The 20,667-nt window shown below is 41.5% G+C and overlaps 2 protein-coding genes across 3 annotated transcripts; one reads left to right on the plus strand and one right to left on the minus strand.

The window, feature by feature from the left end:
- Window positions 1–1,138: 1,138 nt before the first annotated feature.
- Window positions 1,139–18,432, minus strand: gpbp1l1 (GC-rich promoter binding protein 1-like 1). 2 transcript variants are annotated; one of them, XM_042497268.1, is made up of 12 exons: window positions 18,386–18,432; window positions 14,159–15,531; window positions 13,491–13,605; window positions 11,685–11,814; window positions 7,556–7,884; window positions 7,033–7,108; window positions 5,813–6,009; window positions 5,108–5,251; window positions 4,402–4,557; window positions 4,009–4,133; window positions 2,852–2,954; window positions 1,139–1,876 (listed from the first exon to the last, which is right to left on the minus strand). In XM_042497268.1, exons 3-12 carry the CDS (start codon window positions 13,548–13,550, stop codon window positions 1,706–1,708), a joined length of 1,491 nt encoding a protein of 496 aa, XP_042353202.1. In that variant the 5' UTR covers window positions 13,551–13,605; window positions 14,159–15,531; window positions 18,386–18,432; the 3' UTR covers window positions 1,139–1,705. The 2 variants fall into 2 exon arrangements, with proteins under 2 accessions (XP_042353202.1, XP_042353200.1); XM_042497266.1 differs by lacking the exon at window positions 18,386–18,432 and adding an exon at window positions 18,325–18,385.
- Window positions 18,433–18,739: 307 nt separating this feature from the next.
- Window positions 18,740–20,666, plus strand: LOC121951073 (transmembrane protein 69-like). Its single transcript, XM_042497269.1, has 3 exons — window positions 18,740–18,890; window positions 19,059–19,104; window positions 19,908–20,666. Exons 2-3 carry the CDS (start codon window positions 19,066–19,068, stop codon window positions 20,613–20,615), a joined length of 747 nt encoding a protein of 248 aa, XP_042353203.1. The 5' UTR covers window positions 18,740–18,890; window positions 19,059–19,065; the 3' UTR covers window positions 20,616–20,666.
- The last annotated feature ends 1 nt before the right edge of the window (window position 20,667 follows it).

The raw sequence follows: 20,667 nt of genomic DNA on the forward strand, positions 1-20,667 counted from the left end.
TGACATGTGACATCTGTAAATCAGTGTATACATTTTTTTGAGCATCACAATTCATGTAAAATGAACTATCTGGAATTTATCCACTCAATCCAATAACATTTCAAAGTCTAGAGGAGACGGACAGTTAAATCATTTTGTCAACATTCATGTTAGCATAGGGTTAAACCAGAAGTTTGCCTGTTTTACGGGTTCAACAATGCAGAATGTAATTTTACCCCCAGAAGTTGTACTTTATGGCTTCATTCACCACTTTTCAACTTTCTTAGGAATGAATGGGGACTTGCCTCTAACTCTGTATCGAGTTCTCTTAATACATCCATAATAATTTTTAGGAGGGCCTTTTTTTGGATGGCTAAACTACATTTTACTGCTGCCTCCCTCCACAGCAGTACATCACTTAGCTTCTGTGTCAGTACTCCTGCCTGCTTCTCCAAACTGGGGGCATGATAACCATCCTTTACTGTAGGTAATACACTGACTATGCACCTCATACAACCCCATTTAAAAAAAAAAAGGACTATCCCTTCACAGGGTTCCCACACATTATCATGGAAAAAAATTCTAAACTTTTCCATGACTTTTTAGGACCCAAAATGTTTTTTTCTTCCAAACTCGCCTGGCAGAATTCAAACATAATATAAGCTAGTTAGAGTACATGAAGGGAGAGACAGAGCATGGGGAGAAAATGAAAAAAAAAGTACATGATGGTAAACAAAACGTCACATATTAACGCATTTAGAGCTACATTATGTTGAAAGCTACAGAAATTAAATTTGCCGTCATGTTACATTAAGTGGAAGGTTATTCACGTAAGTTTACTATAATTTCATATAGATGAAAAAATTCCACTTTTCCAAAACTTTTCAATGATTTTTTTTTTTTTTTTTTTACAAATTTCATGACTTTCCAGGCCTGGAAAATATTATTGTGAAATTCTATAATGTTACAGGTTTTCTATGACCATGGGAATCCTGCCCTTCAAAGCTACAATCCCTCTTTGAGTAGGTCAATATAGGCACCAATTATATTCAAAACAAGGAAAACATTTAAGTGGGAAATGCTCCATTTGTTGCTCTTTTCAGGGAACTTTACATCTTTACAAAGTGCAGCATTTTAGTGATCAAACTCATTATGTTGTAAGAGTCAAGAGTTTCCCTACAGGGCTGTGTGGGAACAATGTGGGATTTTACAAGTGACCTACAAAAAGTGAACTCTGTGTGGACTCAAGCACCACAGTAGGCAGATTCATATTGAAACATATCAGCTTGTCAGGAACCAATTTTTATTAATATCATTAATAATGTGTCATCAGCATCATCAATGAAATGAGTTAGTCTGTTTAAAGCAGAATCAAGTGTGCATTCATTGCCCTTCTTTTCTTGATGAACACGTCAGTTCCACAAAGCGAGGAAGAAAAAGGAAGAGGGGGAGGGGGGAGGGGATGGGGGGATTCAAAGAGGGCTAGGACTGCAGTGAAGGAGGAAACGCAGGGAAAACGACGTCTGGCGGAGCAGGAATCTCCCCCTTCACTGGGATATGATTGGTTTTTCCCTTGTGCAAGAATGACAACAAAAAAATCAAAACAAAAGAAATTCAAAATGGTGCTCTAAAAACAAAGATGAGAGGAAGAGGGGGATTGCTTGCTGGGATGTTGTGTTGGCTGTTGTGTTGTTGTTGTTGGTTTTTTTTGTTCCGTAAAGCCACGTTAGGATTTGATGCAGTCGTCGTCATCAGAGGTCTGGCTGCTGCTACTGGTTTCGGACTCGGAGCCCTCCTCGACGTTCGCCTCCGCCACACTCCTCCAGGGGGTGAAGTGGAGGGTCACACCCCGCGCCCTCGGGAGAGCCCCATTCCTCTGCATGCCGTTCCTCTTCAGCTGGTCAAAGGACACAGACAATTAGTGTGTGTGTATTTATCACATATAATAAAGGACACCTCATGTGCTTTTCCTTGTTTTCTGCCACATAAATACAATGTCGGATGTTCATATTACATGTGGCCAAAGTTTCAAAAGTAATGTCTGTGAGCAAAAACCCTCAGGCTTAAGATCATTCTGAATACCGTTCCAAACTGTTCTTTCTTTACATGTGCAGCTGCTCCAGGCTCGCTACTGCAAGTGTTCATTCTGCTAATAATACAGGTGTTCCAGAAAGACATTTTGAGGAAAATTAAGTGTTTTTGAACACGAAGCCAAACTGCGTGACTATGAATATAAGTCCATTAGATTTAAGTCCTTGCCAAACAAGTTCACACATACTGGAGTTTTTTGTCGGGTGTCTGTAATGACTTTACAGCACAGGCTCCCCGGAAGTGATGTTTTTATGTCAACCACCCAAAGCAAAGTTGGGAAGAGATTAATTGATTTATGTTCAAATATGCTTTGATTTTGTTGTCTTTTTCTGTTTGGCACTAAATTTTGTTTTGTTTTTTCAACGCTCCATCTGTATGTGTGTGATTCTGATGATGTCTTCTGATACCATGTCTGTTGTCAGTTTAAAATCAAGATTTTTATGGAAAACAGAAGAAACTAGTCCTTCGGAGGAAGGATTAAATAAATAAATAATAAAAGCACCTCTAGCAGTGAATGAAACGCAGTAGGCTCACCTGCAGGCATAAATTATAAGCCTACCTCAACAGTGTTGAGGTAGGCTTATAATACGTCAAATTCTACCACTCTAATTTCCAGAAGGAAGGGGGGCGGTTCAGCACACCAACTTTATAACGTGAACTTGCTCTATTAGAAACCCCATATCAAAGTCTGATCCTGAATATGACCATAACAGGTTCCCTTTAAGTAGGGTTACAGACACAAGGCCCTTCAGTGACTCAAGACGTTTTTCTGATTGCTCACCTGTTCGGTTTTAGTCTGAAACTCTCTCAGCTCGTCCTCTGTCAGAGGCAGGAAGTTGTCATCATTTTCTGGGTACTCCTGCCAGCCCATGGCCTTCAGCAACCTAAGAAGGCACAGCCATTTTCTGCTTAGTTGATTGTTGTGTGAGAGAGAGAGAGAGAGAGACTGACAGACAGAGAGCGAGTGTGTGTACAAGGTCAGTGAGTGTTGTCCTAGTCTATCTCACACGATGTAGCCATACCTACTTCAGACGGAGTTATGTAAGATTTAGCCAAGGTTCACCTCCCTGCGTGTGAACAAGGACACAGCTGCTTCATCCTGACATTAAACCTCCAACAAACGGTGAGATTTTAGCATTCTAGTACGCTGTAAGTTTAGTGCAAGCTACACGGTGTGACATGGATCTTTTAAACTTGCATGTCTGCAGACATCAAGCTTGATTCATGCAGATTGTATGATGACAACGCCTACTGAACAGCAGGCTATCATGTACATCTATTCATGTCATCCATCTATGCCGCTGTAGTAGTAAGAGAAAACATACATGAAGCGAGCCTTCGCTATTGTGGCATTAATATGTGCCAAAAAAAGTCTGAAGAAGAGGAGGAGAATGTGGACGCGGTTGTGCCTGGGGAAAAGAGTCCAACCTGGCAAGCCAATTTTGCAACAAGAGCTCCAAGTAATTCTGAGCATCTATTAGCATTTAGCGCCAGCGTTGCGCTGATCAGTGCATCATTTCATGCCGCATTTCTGTTGGTTGGTTAGGAGACGGAGGTCGTAACAGCAGTCACAGTGAGACGGTCATCCCAAATTTCTGACTGTCAGATATTTTATCCCAGGCTTTCTTTGATCACAAGACTGTGACAACAGCCATTGTTGACCCTGTCTCACTGTGCGACACAGGACCACCGCTTAGAGCCACGACCAAAGATATTGCCATGTTTCTTTCATGTTGGTCATCTTTTATCTGGAACAGCCCAAAATCGCACAGTGTAAACCGGACTTTAGCAGCGCCCAAGGCGATTTAAAGAAAACAAATATTTTTTTCCCTAAGTGCAGAACTAGGATGGGTTCAGCCAGACTCGAGCGCTGGCACAGCACTAATGGAGCTGTGGAGATACAGTGGTTTTTCCTGTGCGAGGTGAGCAGTGTCCTACCTGTGCTCTGCCTCCAGGGAGCTGGACAGGTGTTCGGTGTCTGAGTCACTGAGGGAGTAGGACAGACCGTTCTCATGGCAGACTTCCTCACTGTAAGCTTTGGGCTCTGGGGTGCTGCTTTCACCCTGAGAATATTCACACAACAACACATTAATGAAAAAGGCAAAAATGTGTATTTCCTTTGGATGTTTTGCAACATTTAGTTGCTAAATTTAGCAATTTTTCAGACTTGAATGTACTAGCTGTTCTTTATGTGCAGACAAAACTTGTAATAAGTCTGTCGCACAAAAGCTCTCTTCAATGGAGCATTTTCGTTACTCTGTCATGACCTGTAACTACTGTGCTGTTCTGTGTGATGCGGATTCTGAAAATGAAGCCAAACTGCTGCCCTACCTCCCCTGATGTTCCCGGACTGCTGCTCGTCGTCAGCTCTCCAGTGCCCTCGTCCTTCAGAGCTCGCAAGAACTCACTCTTGCGGTCCGGACCACGCCGCATCAGCTTCAGCCTCGACGGGGCAATGTCTATGGGAGGAGTCGTGCTGGAAGGGTGCTGCAGGTGTGACAGTGTGACAGGAAGAAAGACAGAGACCGGAAGAAGAAAAAAAAAGCAAGTTAACATAATTATTTTTTCCACCGAGACACCATTTATCAGCTTTAAAATTTATTTGGCAAGTAAAATTTATAAGAAACAGAGCCAAATGTATGCCGTCTTAAAACATTTTGCACCAAAAATGTAGTTGCAGACATGCTGTTCAGTGTTTTTGAACATTACAGTTTATGATAACATTTTACAACCGAAGACAGAGCACATACACTGCTGCAAAGGAAAACTTCATGTGCATTTGTGAGTAAGCATCTCAGTCACAAACCACACTAACACATAATTACTATGGTTAGACAAAACCTGTGATTTACTCACACAGTCATGCACGCAGTCATAAGGACTGAGAGTTCAACACAGACTGTTACGCTGGAGTTTCACGTGTCCGCTCGCTCCGCAGTTTTACATGTCAGTAAGGAGTCTGAGTAGACTGCATCGTATTGGGGTTGGAAAATCCCTGAATGAAGTTATATATTTGTCTTTTTCCAACTGTCCTCACCTCTTTCGGGGTGTTGTGCTGTGGTGCATTGACTGGGGTGCTGGGTTTGGCTGCAGAGACGGGGCTGGTGAAGACTGAATCTCGGCCCGGCATGTGAAGGCCAGACTTAGTGATCTCTCTACCACCGGATTTCCACTGGGTGCTCTAAAAGAGAGTACATGTAGTGTGTGTTTGTCACAGACAGAAAGATGGCTTACATAACAGCATGGCTCCTGTGTAACTGGTACTGACATACAATGTGCAAAGCCTGGTATTTACTAAAAGGGAAACTTTATTATTTTTCAACCTGGACCCAATTTCCCCATATTTTTGTGCCTGGGTAACTAATGGAGCCAATTTTTAAAAATTGATTCCGTACTGAGCAGAAGGGCTACACCCGTGAGTTGAATTGTTACAAGACGACAACAATGAACTGCATAAAAGGTTAAGAAAAACGTTTTACATCTCTGTAGGGATCCTTTCTATTATGTTGTAAAATGCTTGTAATACAAATGTGAGCCAATCAGAGAAGGAAACAACCACTTTTAGTGGACATAAATAAACGGTGTGAAGACATTGCAGCCTCTTTTGTGGTCTCTTACTCAGTAATGGAACCAAAATTGTTGTTTCCATTAGTCACTAATACAGAAAAAAATGGGAAAATAGGATCCAGGATGAAACGTTCTTAAGTTTTCCCTTAATGCAAATGTGCACAGTAAGTCGTACTTTGGTGGGGGCCACAGCAGGCTTTGGGACCAGGTTCTTGTAGACGCTGGAGCCTGCAATGGGAGCTTTGCTGCCGTTGGTGGGCAAGGCGCCAGCAGTGGCAAACCCCGCAGAGAAGGCTGTGCTGGGGTCCTCCTTGGAAACTTTCTTGATAACAAGCATCTTGGACACCATCTGTTTGCCACTCGGGGGGTTTTCTGGAACGTGATCAGTCATGCAATGTTACAATGCAGTTTTCATCCTGTCAAATTTTGACAACAAGTATCAGCTGATGTTCTATTATACCATGAATAAATAATTTCTAATGACAATGTAAATGAAAAAATATTGACACAAAAACTGCGGTGAAATTACGAAGTAGTTGGCTCTGATCTTACTTAGGGTGACCTAAGTAAGATCACAGGAGCCGTCTCTTTCTAACCAGATGCATCAGTGTTTAGTTTGAGATATTGTAAAGATATTGTTAAATTGAACAGCGCTGAGTTAGCTTAAAGTAAACATCTACTCCTTCTTAATGATGATTTATGATCTCTTATTACTCACAAACAGACACTAACTAATAAGGCAAACATTGAACATAATTCTGCATTAAGATCAGCTCAATGTTAAGTGAATAAACTTGATGTTTATTTATAGTTTTACTGAGTGAAACAGACATCAAATTTAATAGAAGACCTCATAATATCAGTATTATAAAGCAGTATTAACACAAATAACTTATGGCATAATTTCTATAGGATATGAAAAAAGTTTGAATGCCCCTTAAAGGCAGAGATTCGAGTCATCAATCAGAGACCCCTCAGTTGAGTGAGATACCTTCAAGTCGAGCAGTTGTTTTTTGTTTTTTTTGTTTTTTTTCCCTAGTAAACATGCTGTGCAGTGTGCTTCTGGGGGACGTTTTGGTCTCCAGATTTTGCTGCAGAGTGAACTGAACAAATTATGACTGAAACACTGACATAAATTAGACTCATTATAAAGCCTAAATTTTGACACAAGAAACAAGACGCAAACGACTAAAAAAGACTTTGAAACAAGACGCAAAAGACTAAAATGTGACTTTAAACCAACTTCTAAAGACTAAAAGTAAAACTGATCATTTTGTCAAAATCATCACTCTTACAAAGTTAAGGATTAGAACCTGTCAGACAGAACATTAAACCTTTTTGACTGTCTCTTGTTGATTCAAGAATTTAAATTCAAACTGGACCGTGAGCTCTTACCCCAAACTCCAGCATGGGGAGCCACTGCTCGCATCTGAGTCCCAGGCTTTCCAGTTGTTTCAGGGTTGAGGGAAGGCTGAAAAGACAAAACCCCTGCATTAACTACTGAGCATTCAAATGTTTTATTACAAAGTTATGTCAGCATCTGAGAATCTGAGCATGTTGTTGCCGACAAGATTAAGCCTGATGAGTCAGCGACGGGAAAGTCTTGTGATGCATAATACTCGTGGAATTTGCAGTTTTTGTCACAGTGTAAGTATGGGGAGAAAATGTGAAATGGAAAGTGAAAATGTTTCTGACATAAGCTCTGATTATTTCAGGTAAGGTGCAGAGAGAACAATAACTGTTTTCCTAAAACTACAGTCTGTATTCACAGCGGACTTCACGCTGAGCCCTTTTTATGAAATGATCTAAAAAGCTTCATCACTGACTCAACGAATCTTTCAACAGAGCTTTGTCATTGAAGAACTGTGTTAAGGTCATCAGCACGCTTTAGAAAACCCAGTGAAGGTTATCTACTCACAAAGTCCTCTTCCACAAATTTCAGCTTGTCGTCCTTGCCGTCTTTGCGTTCCTCGTTGGGGAACTTGTCCTGGTACGAGGTGCCCTTGCGGGGATGAAAGTTGCCATTGCGCTGCCGGTGCCCCGCCTGCCTGTCCCTGTCGCCTCCTACCCGTTTGGGGTGGCGTCCCTGGTGGTGGTGGCCGTCCTGGGGACCCCGCGACGCTCCATGCCAGCTGGGTGTGTCCTTCCAACAGGAGCCCCCTGCCAGCCCACCATGCCCTCCTTTGGCCACCCCCGAGTCCACCGAGTCATGCCTCAGAAGCAGAGAAGGCTGCTGCCATCCGTCACCTTATGAGAGAGAACAGATGTACAAGAGTGATGTCATTATGCTTCAGTAAGCGCTGAGTACCAGCGACATGTGGCTTTGACAGACCAGTAAGGTTTATCTGAACAACTTAAGTCTTTTTTCAGTGCTGAACAGTGTTCACTAATTTAGAGCACAAACTAATGAAACCAAAGCAGATCAATAATTCTGTTGTAAGAAAGTTTATTGAATGGCCTTCACCAGCAGAAGTGGTAAGCATTAAAACATCTGCTTCCCTGCTAGCTGGATGGGCAACTAGCAAAATGTCAGCTGAGACTCAGTGTTATTTCCAATATGAGAAACATTGGACAGGACAACATTTTTAGAATTGAGACTCTGAATCCACGCACAAGATATTTGTATTGTTCTGTGCATAACAAACTGAAAACACTAAGGCAGACAATGTTGACGATGTGGATACAGAAAATACTGGAAATCCTCATGAGTCAAATTCATAAAGAGGTCGATTCTGATGTTTTAAGTCCATCTGTTAATGTTTTTGGTTAAAAGGCAAAGTTAGTAAGGCTGAGTTTACACTACATGACTTCAGCCCTGAATTTTCCACTTGCTGAGAGATTTTGAAGGTTCCTGACAAATGCCCCAGATCTCAGCTCTCGAGCACTACACGTCAACAAAGACACGAGCTGAGAGGCTAACCGATGCATCACGGGTGCACTCCAGATTTCCAGAATGCTTCATATCTGAACTCCCACGAAATTTGTCACTGACTTACAGTCAATGAGAGCACAAGTAGAGGGTCGGGAACAGAGACAAAGACCGAGTGCTGCGGCATTTTCCATGGTGTGTGTGAATGTGTGTGTTTGAGATGAAAAGAGAGAAAGTGACAGAGGAGAGGAGAAAAGAAGGTGACAGGTGGACTATTACACACAATGTTTCTGTGAGTTATTAGCCTAATAACTAACACTTCACCATTAACTTTCTACACACCGGCTGTTTGTGTCTGACTGGCACTTCACACAAAAAGCAAGTAGAGACACATAAAGCTGCCTTTCTGCTTTTGGAAGCTGAGAATCAAAAAAGAAAAGGCAAAGAAAAGTGAGGGTCAATGGTGAAAAATCCCCGAGACTGTAAGGACAACTCGGTGAAGAACCTGTCAAACACGAAGCTTAACTTACTCTAGATTACTGCTTGGACACGGGATTGAAATTTTGCCACTGAACCTGAATGCATGCTGATGTTACAGCTGATCATCATATCAAAACCATTCATCCAGAAAAACAACTCTATAGAAACAGAAACAAAACACACTGAATGGAAAAGTGAGATTTCACCAAAATACAGCAGCTTGGTGGATCTTCAGCATTTGTTTTACTCAGGAGGAGATGAGCAACAATGAACTGCCATTTTAAAACTGGAACCACATTAATGCAAGTCTACGTTCGCACACCGAACCACAGGCATCAGCAGAGCGATGCCGTCTACATGCAGAGTACAGAAACTGATCTGTACTTTTGATAAAATCAGATAATATCAAGAGAAAGGACAGATGGTGAGAATGAGTGTGAGTACAAGAGGCGATATGTCATGTAAAAGGAAGCCTCAAAGGGAGATAGGACTCCAACGCCACCTGTCTGCTGCCTGCAAGGCTGCTACAACACCACTGACTTCTGAGCAGGTGGCCTCAATTATGTCCTTTTCCACGACAGGGACCTCAATTATATCCTCTTTCAGCAGAGCTCTGCTGCTCGCCATCATCTTCAACTTTGCACACTGAAAGTCCAACACAATGACTTAACTAGAACTTGTCATGACTGATGAAATGTTTGAAACATAGCCAGCATTATCTCTATCAGGAAAGCTTGATAAAAAAATGGTTCTTCTCATAGATAAAAGTAGCGAGCTTTCAATTATAATCCAAATTCTACTTGTGTAACCATCACTCATAACAAGCTTCAACAAAAGCTCAGTGTTCAATTTCAGCATCTGTCTTTATAATGAATCACCTCAGGAGCTGGTTTGAGACTCATTCTAACCCAGGGGTGTCGTGGGCCACATACAGCCCAATTTGATCTCAAGTGGGCTGGAAACCCATTGCATAATAACCTATAAATAACAACACCTCCGAATCTTTCCCTTTCTGAAAACGTTCATCCATTTACACAACAGACAATGAAATGCCTTGGATGTCTTAATTTCAATCATTTGTATGTATTTCCATTCAGTCAGTCTGCTGTCTTTACATGAGTGTTTTTCCATACATTTCCACTGCTGTGGAGTAATGCTGGCATCATCATGCCAAATAAAAGTGGAAGCTTTTGAGGAGGCAGGTTAGGTTATCCCCTGCCTCACAAACAATTTATAAACTAGTGCCTTAGGAACTGACACAGATTATTTTGCTCTGAAGCTGCTGATTGATGATACTTTGCATAATGTTCATTATCTTTAAATATGACCACAATATGTATTTATTGTTTGGTCTGGGCGGAAAACCCCTGAAGCAGCATATTTCATGAAACACACCGTTTAGCTTGCTCCTGAAATCTGACACCTCTTTCATGATTCCTAACTGCATTTGATGCGAATGAGCGAACATTAGATTGTTTCAGTTATTCCCAATAAAGATGTCCTGACCTGCCTCATGCGTCAGCGAACACGCTAAGCTATGTGCTGCCTGCTTGAAAAACTGCTCACCTTGGCTCAGTTTTCTCAAATCTCTATGCCTCCAACCTATATTCATAGCAAAAGCAGATCGATCCTCAGACTCGATCAGGGTTCAATAGGCTCCCTGAATGTTTCTGTCACTCATAGTATATCTGACAAAACATTCAGGCTCCATCCGCTATGGGGATCCGCAGTTTGCTCATCTGCTGTTTGTTAGTAAGACTTGTTACGCCGCATTCACAAGGGATGCCAAAGCGCCCCAATATGTTGTGTCCCGCAGCCACCCATCAGCGGTCATCTGGCTGTTCTCAGCGTATTTCTCTGCGCTGGTCTGCAGCAATTCTCCTTCTCTGCTCCTCTCTTATCACACAGAGAGCTCTGTCCCTGCTTGCCTGTGTGTCTCTGGCTGTGTAACCGTGTCTGTGAGTGCATGTGTGTGTGTATTTTGTGTGCTTTTCTGCCAGATTTGCTTGCAGAAATAATAGACCAGACGCCGAAACTATCGCTGCAGACTGCGAGCTTGCCACGGTGCTCGGGGGGCCGCAACGCATCCAGTGTGAACTGTCTGACTGCTTAAAATGGCCAGTGAAAGCAAGCGGCCTGAGCTCCAGAGAAATTGGCGCGCTTTGCAACAGTTCCGCCTCAAGTGTGAACTAGGCGTTAGCCTTCACAAGTGCTTCATATCTGGTGCACAAAGTCATTCAGTGGGTCGGGTTGAACCCTTTGTCAGGCACATTCTAGCCCGCGGACCATATGTTTGAAACCCCTGTTCTTGCCAGGTGTTGAAAAGGTGTAAAAGCATTCTTTTCAAGATGAGCAGTCTGTGGTAATAATAACCATTCACTGTCTGATTTTCTCATCCGCAGTCTGTCTCCTCTGTCCTTACGATGACAGCAGCTGAATTTTGCCATTTCTTCTCTGGCTCAGTAAAGTAAAAAAAAAAAGAAAACAGCTCCAGCTACTTCTTCACTTATGATGTAATACAAGGTGCATCGAGCAGAGTCTCTGATCCCTGCTCAGTTCAACCACTGAATGATCTTTGTGAGTGACAGAACTAGTTAGTTAGTCTCTGAGGACGATTAAACCTCTGTCTAGTTCACAGTTAGCTCTGTAATAAAACAACAAGGTCAACAACAAGAGGGCATTTGTCCTGAACAGTTACCTGCTGGAGCGCGCAACGAGCCGTTGTTAAAGAAGCCATCAGAGGAGTTGTGGCGGCGGCGGCTTACAGCGGTTCTGCCGTCTCTGTGGTGGTGGGGCTCACCTTGTTTCTCAAGGTTGGCAGCAGGGGACTGGAGAACACAAAGGGGACAAGGTCAGTCAAAGTGGGGCTCTACATTGACATGGTGGACAATAAACCATGTGCAACTGACGACACAAAAGACCAGAAAACTACAGAAACAGAAATTACCATTTTTCAGGACATTTTTCCCTCTACTTTATCTTTGTCCTTGTGAAGAACTTAGATTGGCATAATCCTGAGTTCATCTCTTACTCCCTCAAAGAACTTAAATAACTCTAAGTGAAACTGTCAATGTAGGGATCTATTTTTAGGGGTAAAAATAGACATCATAGGAACTGAAAACAATCTTTGAATGCTTTATCATTAGAAATGTGTAGCTATGGAAGCCAATAAGATCTTAAAGTCATTGCACTGACACAGCTGTGTGTTTCATAATGCCAACTGCAAATGCTCTTATTCATCTGAATCATATCTTTGTCGTCAGCTGAGGTTCAAAGATCAAGTAAGACTGTTCTTCAGCCCATCCCTGCAAGCATCATCTCAAGGAATTTTTATCACTTCTACAGATGACAGACAGCACTTTGATGTACAGAAAACCTACGGCAGGAGAATAAACTGCAGCTCCAACCCTGGCATGCGTATCCAGACTAATCCCTGAAGACAAATGACATTGAGGTGAAGTCATGTGTCAGCAGGACAGTGACTGTGCACTTGTTTCTCTGTCTTGAGTCTTGATTTCACAGACAGGACACTTAGCTGGTCAATCTCCTCGCTCACAGATTACACTGAGATTCAGACACATTCACAGTCTCAAGTGGACAGTCAGACCAGTCAATACTTTCCCAAATGAAGGACACAATCAATCCAACCATTTCTCTCCATTTGCAATCCCGCCTCCCCAATTCTACTCTTAAGAGGCAATATTTCTGGCTTACTATTTTGTACAATATTCAATCTAAACTAAATGTGGCTGATACAGTTTGGTTCCAGACCCCTAAATTGCAGCCACGTCCCAATTTATGCCAGGCAGTAAAAATAACTCTGGTGTTGCCTCTGTGAATTGCGCTTTCTCCTGTCGGAGTCAATCTGAGCCTTTGTGAGTGAGAATAAGATTCAGGCAGTCTGAAACAACTTAAACACACTGTAGCTCAGCTGGTCAGTGCAGTCAACAGTCTTATCAATGTTCATGATTATTTAGTTAAATTAGTTAAACATTCTCATGAGAAACCACTAAAAACATGAGAAAAAACAAAGCTCGCTTACAAATGATATTCAGCAGCTCTTGCTTGTCTATTACCAAAAAAAATATTAAAATTAAATTAAATCTCAAAAGCTGTCCATTAAAAAAAAAAAAACATCCCCGTGTATGGTTAATTGTCATTTGATGTTATTAAAATTGTTTTTTTTCTTCCGTCATCAGTCTGTTTCATGAAGATACAAAACAAATAGGTGACCCTCTGCTGAACCATGTGCTGACTGCACTGTCAGTCCCTGAGGGTGACTCGTCGCTGACACACACACACACACACACACACACACACACACACACACACACACACACACACACACACAGGTGTACAGGCACACAATCACATCAGGTGCTAGAGCAATGTCACTGACAAGTTACAATTTCAAGCTCTGTCTGTTTTATTTCCCTTTTTTTCCCCCTGTAATCAACTGGCACATGCTCAAACACACACAGTGTACACACACATACACACACACCTTGGCAGGCTGGGGCGTGGAGAAGTTAAGCCAGGCAGGGACAAAGTCATGCTGCGCCATTTAGGTCCAGTGTTTCCGGTCAGTGGATCGAGGCATCAAACCTCATGGCCAGGATCTGACAAAAGAAACGTACAGCAGGAATGACATCTTTTTTTTTTTTTTTTTTTTTTAAATCCAGATTTAGCTATTTCAAGCTCAGAAACACTAATCAGATTTTCTTACATCCCTCCATCTTTGATTTCATGTCATGTCTTTCAAGTGTTTGGTCTACCTGCAGTTATTTAGAAATTCGTAGTGTAAAGGTCTCCCTCAAGAGCCACAAAGAGTCTATTCTTAGCAGAAAACAACAAATCTCAAACTTGCTGCAGCTGTGCCTGTGAAGCTGATAACTGGATGACAGCCTGGATGGAAAATATTTTGTGCAGCATAATACAAGTATGATTTTGCAACGTGTGGATGTGATCGATTTGTATGGCTCGTCAGGCTTAATTCTGCCTAACTTTCACATTTTTCTTGAAAACCATTATGTGTACAAGGTGGAAAATGAACGCTTGCTATGTACAAAATGTTGACTTGTAGGGGACCAAATGACAGCAGTTTATTTTAAAGCTATTTAGTGCATGCATGTTTACAGGAGCCAAGTCAGTGAGGTGAAACTTTATCATTACCCCAGAGTCTGTGGCTCTGAAGTCCTCTGCCTCCTCTCTCGGTCCGGCTGGGCTCGGTTCCTCAGGCCTGTTGGCACTGATCACAGAGTGTGTGCACTGACAGACGGGGAGTGGCGCACCGACAACCCCCTCTCCACCACCTCCAGGACAGCACAGCCCCTTGCCCCAGAGGCAGCTCCCTTCGTCCAGGGTGAAACACTTGGAGATGGGTCAAAAGGTCGCAGGAATGATCTGGAATGGCGATCCAGAGAACTGACCGAGCAGGAAGTAGATTTCAAAGTAGAAGCGCAGAGGGCTGTGACAGAGTCTCCTTTCTTGAACCAGATTCCCACGCAGCTCCTGTGGAGGTCACGTCTCTGATGAATTCCGAATGCTACTGTTTCCAGTCCAGGTGATTTTTTTTCAAAGCAGATTGAATCCTTTACCAATTCATTTGAGCCATTTGCCCTTATTGACAACAGAAAGACTGATTGGACTTGATGCTGAATGGCAAAATGAATTGATTTGACGAGCGATGTGTCTGTGAAGATGAGCCAGGTTGTCTTATTGTTAATACAAGGAAGCAGTCTGTGAAAGATGTCTGCCCTCTAACATGGACAGCAGTTTGTTTAGCAGTTCCACTTTGACACCAGATGAGGGGAGACGGACAGGTGTTGTCCTGCCACACTGCGTGCCAGTATGTGTTTACGTCGACTCACCTTTTACCGAATCATTTTAAGATCTACTGAAACGCATGCAGAAAAGAAAAATGAGTTCAGAGACAGTCTTTTATTGGCAATGGAGGTCACTGCTCACCTCATTAAACTGATGAAAAAGACTGTCTGAGTTTGAAGAAAATAATGCGCAAAGGTTCAAAGTCACATGACAATGAAGGAAGTAAAACCCTATGTTACATTGCCGTCATTTTCAGTTTTGGTTAGTGAAATAGAGATGATGCTAGATGATGCATTCTAGTGCTGCTTTTGTCTTTGTGTGTTTTAATATCACATTTGTAAGGCGCCCATTTAATTATCTGCAGATTTCTGATTGAAGCAGATTTGGGGTGTAACTCTGATTTCATAGATATGCAAGCTCAGGAGATAAACAAAAAATCTTCCACAGAGTCAAAAGGTCCTCGTGTCATGTGATGCACAAGAGTCCATCAAGAGCAATCAAACTCATCTAAAAAGAAATCCTCAAGAAAGCTCAATCAACTTCTTTTTCTCAGTTGGAAAAAAAATGAAGATGAAAATAGCATGCATCCAAAATTTTGTGAAGCCGGTCTTTCCTTCCGTTCTTTAATAAGTTTTTTGCTCAAACGTGAGGTTTCAGCACTGCAGTGTCTCGTTTTCTTGCTGAGGGTTCACTGGTATCTGCACAGGAACACACCGGACCTGCATTACACAAAAACAGCCTTCGTTTAGAAAACATATCTCAAAGTTCGGTCAGTGCACTTATCTTAACTAATAGAAATTAATACACAAGTCCTGGAAATAGAATCCTACATTATGACTTAATATCTAAAGTAATCATTCTGATTTTTTAAAACTGTTCAGTGTTCATTAAGCTCAATGGTAGACAACCTGCGACTCCTTAGCTCATCTCCAGTGGCTCAATGTCGCTTTGACAAAAAAAAAAACCAAACACAAAAAAAAAAAAAAAAGGAAATAAACGTTTTCATCCATCGTTGTTGCGGGCCTTAGGTGATTTTTACATTTGACAATTGTATAAATGTGTAGCCTGTGCACTGAATAAAAAATGTTAATTCCTCAACTAAAATGTGCGTCATATACGTCTTTTCCCTTCATTTTTCCCGAGCCTCAATGGCAGTGGCTAGTCTTGATTCTCCTTGGCTAGCTAGCTTTAGCTTCCAAATTTAGAGAAGGAAACATCTCAGAGAAAAATGTAGAATAGTGCATGGTAAGACTTGTTTGCTATCACTGCCAACACTACAACATTTAAGTACCAAAGAATCATAAATGGACCACTGAAGAGTACATATCTTGTGGTAAAATGTGTTACCTTCAATATAACACTCAAAGGTATTGCATCTCCAGTGTGTGTGTTTGTGTGTGTGTGTGTTTGTTGTGTTTTACAGGATATTTTTTTAAATCCAGCTTAAGATGGTGGGATACTTTGCCTCCAAAGACTTAACAATTTTTGTGGAAAATTTTTGTTTTCATTCAGGTTTATCTGGTTCTCCGACAGTTCAGTCACAAAAGTCAGCACATTTGCTTGCGCTTTTCACCCTAGAGTCAATTAACATAATTAGCATCTCCATTGTCTCTAAAACAGATGGCTACACACACACAAGTAAACACACCAACACCTGTGCAGCATTGTCTGGTTTCAGTTCTGACTGAATATTTCATTATCACTAATGCAACAAATCCTAAAAGGTATTTTAAGTTTCTATCCTTAGTTTTTCTATGTTAAAAAAGTGGTTGCCACTGATAGCAACTAAAGGCCAAGAATTGATTCCAGTTTCAACAAAAAGCAACCTGGCAACTCTACCTGGACTGTCGAGCCCTGCCAAAGGTAAGCAGCGCAATCACACACATCTTCTGGATGAATTTGACTGATATCAACTTCATTTCGGCCAGGTTGAGAAAACATGCTAACATTTCAGCATGATGGCTTTTATCAGAGCAGCTTTGGGTATTCAATGTTGGAACTATATGAACTTTGGTTTGGCAAAACAAACAAAATCTGGGAAGGCGCATCCTCTGAAAGAAGCCCTAACCTCCATTATGAATCAACATAATGTTAAGGCACTACAAACTACAACTTCCAATATAATCCTTAAGTTGAATCGACACCTGTCTGTAAGATTTATTGCAAGACTGTTGTATTAGATTTCGTTTGCCTTGTAAATGGCAACTAAGTAAACTGATTAATTAAGCAAAAATTAACATTTCCCTTGAGATCTCTATAGCTGTGTGCACATAACTAAACATTATGCAAGATGCTCCTGCTTTACTGAATAACTTGATCAATAAAATCTTCAAAACAGCTTCCAATGCAAGAGACAAGACCATGCTTTACAACAAACTGCTTTCGACACTTCAGATACATTATGAGAGGTATGAGAGAAAAAATCATGACTCAGTGATCTCAGAGGCATTTCATGCAGAAAGCTGGCTCTTTTATAAAATTGTGACGGCTTTGGTAAATGAAATATTTATAACTGTGTAAAAATAACTCGAACACTTTCTTCCTCGGTACTTCTCCCCAGACTGCTGCGCATCCAAACAGGCCTGACGGTGAGTGCATGAAACTGAGGTTTACAGTCGATCCTCCAGCCCTTGTTCAACCATGCGATATGATTACATCTCCATCACCTAAACAAAATTAACCCCTACATGCACAAACACGCTGTTACCATGTTACCAACGTATTCCCACTGAACTATTACGTAACAGCTCAACATCAATGAGTTTGCCACGGACCCGAGCTACTATGTGCAGCACAGACATTTAGCGCTGCTTCCCTGTGAAACAATACTCAAACGAATGACAGCAACGCAATACTTTTTTCGGAAAGTACCCAGAGTATTATTATTACACACTGTGTCAAACCCACATGTCCACAAACACTGCAGTAATTCACCACAAAGTAACGTAACATGCACGTTTCACCAAGCTAAATAGCTGAGTAATGTTATGGATTAAAGTGCATCGAAATAAATTAAGACGCAAGGCGATGTTTGCGTAACAGTCAATCACTAACTTAACAAGGTTATCAGATCTGCCCTAACTCTGCTGCTAGCTAACTCTGCTTAGTTAACTAGGGTTAACGTTAGCATTTGTTAGCTAGTAGCTGGCGTTAACCAGTCTGTTAAGTAACGTTAGCCAACGAATACTGCTAGGTAGTTGAAATGAAATGATGTTGTTAGGGGGCTTAGCAAAGTAAAAACGTATTCAATATGCTCACGGTGGCTGAAACAGTCTATTTAAACAGCTGTCACGTAAAACAATAGAGGTAAACAGACCTGGCTTCGTTGGAACAACACAGTTTCAAAATGGCTACCTTAGCAGCGGCAGCACACATTTATCAGCTTGCTAAGTGCTAGCGGCTAACTTGCAGTGTTTCATGACGATACCGTGTACCTCCTCCGAAGCATCGTCGCTTCCGATACAGAATGATTAAAGTATACATAGAATATGGATACATGAACGAGATTGTACCTCTTTGCAATGGTAAACTCCGTAAGTAATACGCTATTGATGTTTGTTTGGGTTTTCTTACCACTGGCGCTGCCACTGAGGGATTCGAACAGCCTCAACGATGATGCGTTCAAGATCTGTCACGATTATGCAACTCAACGAGGTCCCGCAGTGTTTTTAAAGTCGGAAAAGCTTAAAAGTCCACTTATGTACATTATTTTACATTCAGAAAAAACAACGTGTCCACACATGACATTATGACATTATATTTTTCAAATATTTCTCAAATTATTGCTTGAACACGATGTAGATAGCGCGTATAGCGGGATATTACCATCTTGAACATAACTTAATGCCTCCCCCGCCACTGACAGCCAAACCAGTCGATATCAGAGCCAGTGTCATCATTCAGTTTGAGCACATTAGTAGACAGGCATTTAATCGAGCATCGATAAAATGGCAGCTTGCAAACGACCTTTAGTTTAGCCAGTAATCGCAAACTTTTATAACAACCAACTCCGTGTAATTGTGTCTGGAGTGGCCGTGGCAAACCATTTAATGACAAAAAATTAAAGGGTAACGTTTAGGTAACAGAAACTTCCGTGTGTTATTGGTTGTTACAGTATGATACCTCTGTATTGCATCAGGTTGATAGCTGCTAGCTGGCTAATAGCTAGCCTGTAGTACTTATATCATGGATAAAATATCCATATGAGCAGTGTTTTGTTACTAATTAATAACGTGCCTCGTTTCAGATTGAAAATGAGTAGATTTGCATCTGGAAGACGCATCATTTCTGGGGTAAGTCAGAATTTGACCATTGATCAATTCCATCTGCTTTATGAATATTGTATTTTATGAATAGAATATATCTTAATATTTCTTAGCATTTAGTATTTTGATTTGTGTGGTATGATCTTTATAATGTATATTCTATTTAGGTGCAGTGCCACTATAACCAGCTGCCATTATATATATATATATATATATTCCCAAATTTGGATCAATAAAGTCTGTCTGTCAATCTGTCTATCTAAATACAGAGATACTTCACATGCTGGCAGGATTTATAAATAAGAATACAGATATCTTACTAGAGAATGACTTATGAAGAGTCTAAAGTCATCTGTTAGAATAATACTTGACTAAAAGTCTTAAAGAGTCGGATATTTGATGTATCTAAGTATCAGACCTGTTTTTTTTTTTAATTATACTGAATGTAATTAAGTATTGAAAATAAAAGTAAATGCTGTTAATAAAAAGCAAGCGGTCAGAAATTTTGAATTATGTTTACTTCTTCGTAACATGTACACCACCTTAAGAATGAAGCCTACATTACACTTGAAGAAAAGCAAGGCTGTTTTTACAACATTAAGGATTTTACGAACAAAATCCAGTTTTTCCTTTCCTCCCGTTCCAACATTTGTCCAAAGTATTACATTTTATTTAAGAAAAGTAGTGGATAAAAAGTAAAAGTTGACAGAAAAAAAAAAAAAAACTCAAGTAATGAATAGATACTCCCAAAAAATACTTAAATAACAATTTATTATTAATTTGGTAATTACACCACTGTTACATACTCTTTAATGTTTATATATTCTCAGGTTCCAGTATGGAGATGTCTTCAGCAGATAACCAGAGCACCAAACTACACAACAAAAGCTCAGCCACTGTTTGGCCCTCAAACCTCCTCGGTGCTAATGCCATGTAGACTACCTCCTACCAACAGGTTGTTGAGTATCAGGCCTGTGAGCTGGTCTGCCTCACGCCTCTGCCACGGGAATTCACGAGGCACCACAGAGAGCAACAACAGCAAAGAGGGTTTCAGTTTGAGGGCCCTCACCCAGGCTCCCAAACCAGCTCTCTACCTCGGTGTCTCTGGGCTCATCCCGTTCGTGTCTGCCCCTCTCCTGATGGCTGCCACACAGTCCTTCTACCCTGAACTTGCGTATGCTCAAGTGGTCTACGGAGCCTCCATAGTCTCCTTCCTTGGAGGTGCCCGCTGGGGGTTTGCCATCCCTGCTGGAAGTCCTGCTCAGCCTGACTGGATGAACTTGGGCAACAGTGTGGTGCCTTCACTTCTGGCCTGGCTGGCACTGCTCTGCAGGGACAATATTACAGAGGGAGCCCTGGTAGTTATCATGGGACTGGGTCTCTCTCTGCACTATGACCTGACCCTGCTGCCTGGCTACCCCTCCTGGTTCAAAGCCATGCGCACCCTCCTCACTCTGGTCGCCACCTTCTCACTGGTGGCTACTTTGACAATTAAAAAATACTGCACAGAGAAGAAGATCAAAGAGATTCAGACCTGACTGATGAGGACAGTTTGTACTTTGAGCCACTTAATAAAAATGTAAAATTCAG

This window comes from Plectropomus leopardus, chromosome 12, assembly GCF_008729295.1.
Source record: "Plectropomus leopardus isolate mb chromosome 12, YSFRI_Pleo_2.0, whole genome shotgun sequence".
Classification (NCBI taxonomy): domain Eukaryota; kingdom Metazoa; phylum Chordata; class Actinopteri; order Perciformes; family Serranidae; genus Plectropomus; species Plectropomus leopardus.

Excerpts from the sequence above, each read along its gene's own strand:
- gpbp1l1 (XM_042497268.1), bottom strand. The coding sequence starts at position 13,550 with ATGGCGCAGCATGACTTTGTCCCTGCCTGGCTTAACTTCTCCACGCCC. Across the intron at positions 7,885-11,684 it reads CTCGTTGCGCGCTCCAGCAG|GTGACGGATGGCAGCAGCCT; the intron begins GTAACTGTTCAG and ends CTCTCTCATAAG. Across the intron at positions 4,558-5,107 it reads AGCACAACACCCCGAAAGAG|CACCCTTCCAGCACGACTCC; the intron begins GTGAGGACAGTT and ends TCACACCTGCAG.
- LOC121951073 (XM_042497269.1), top strand. The coding sequence starts at position 19,066 with ATGAGTAGATTTGCATCTGGAAGACGCATCATTTCTGGG. Across the intron at positions 19,105-19,907 it reads GAAGACGCATCATTTCTGGG|GTTCCAGTATGGAGATGTCT; the intron begins GTAAGTCAGAAT and ends ATATATTCTCAG.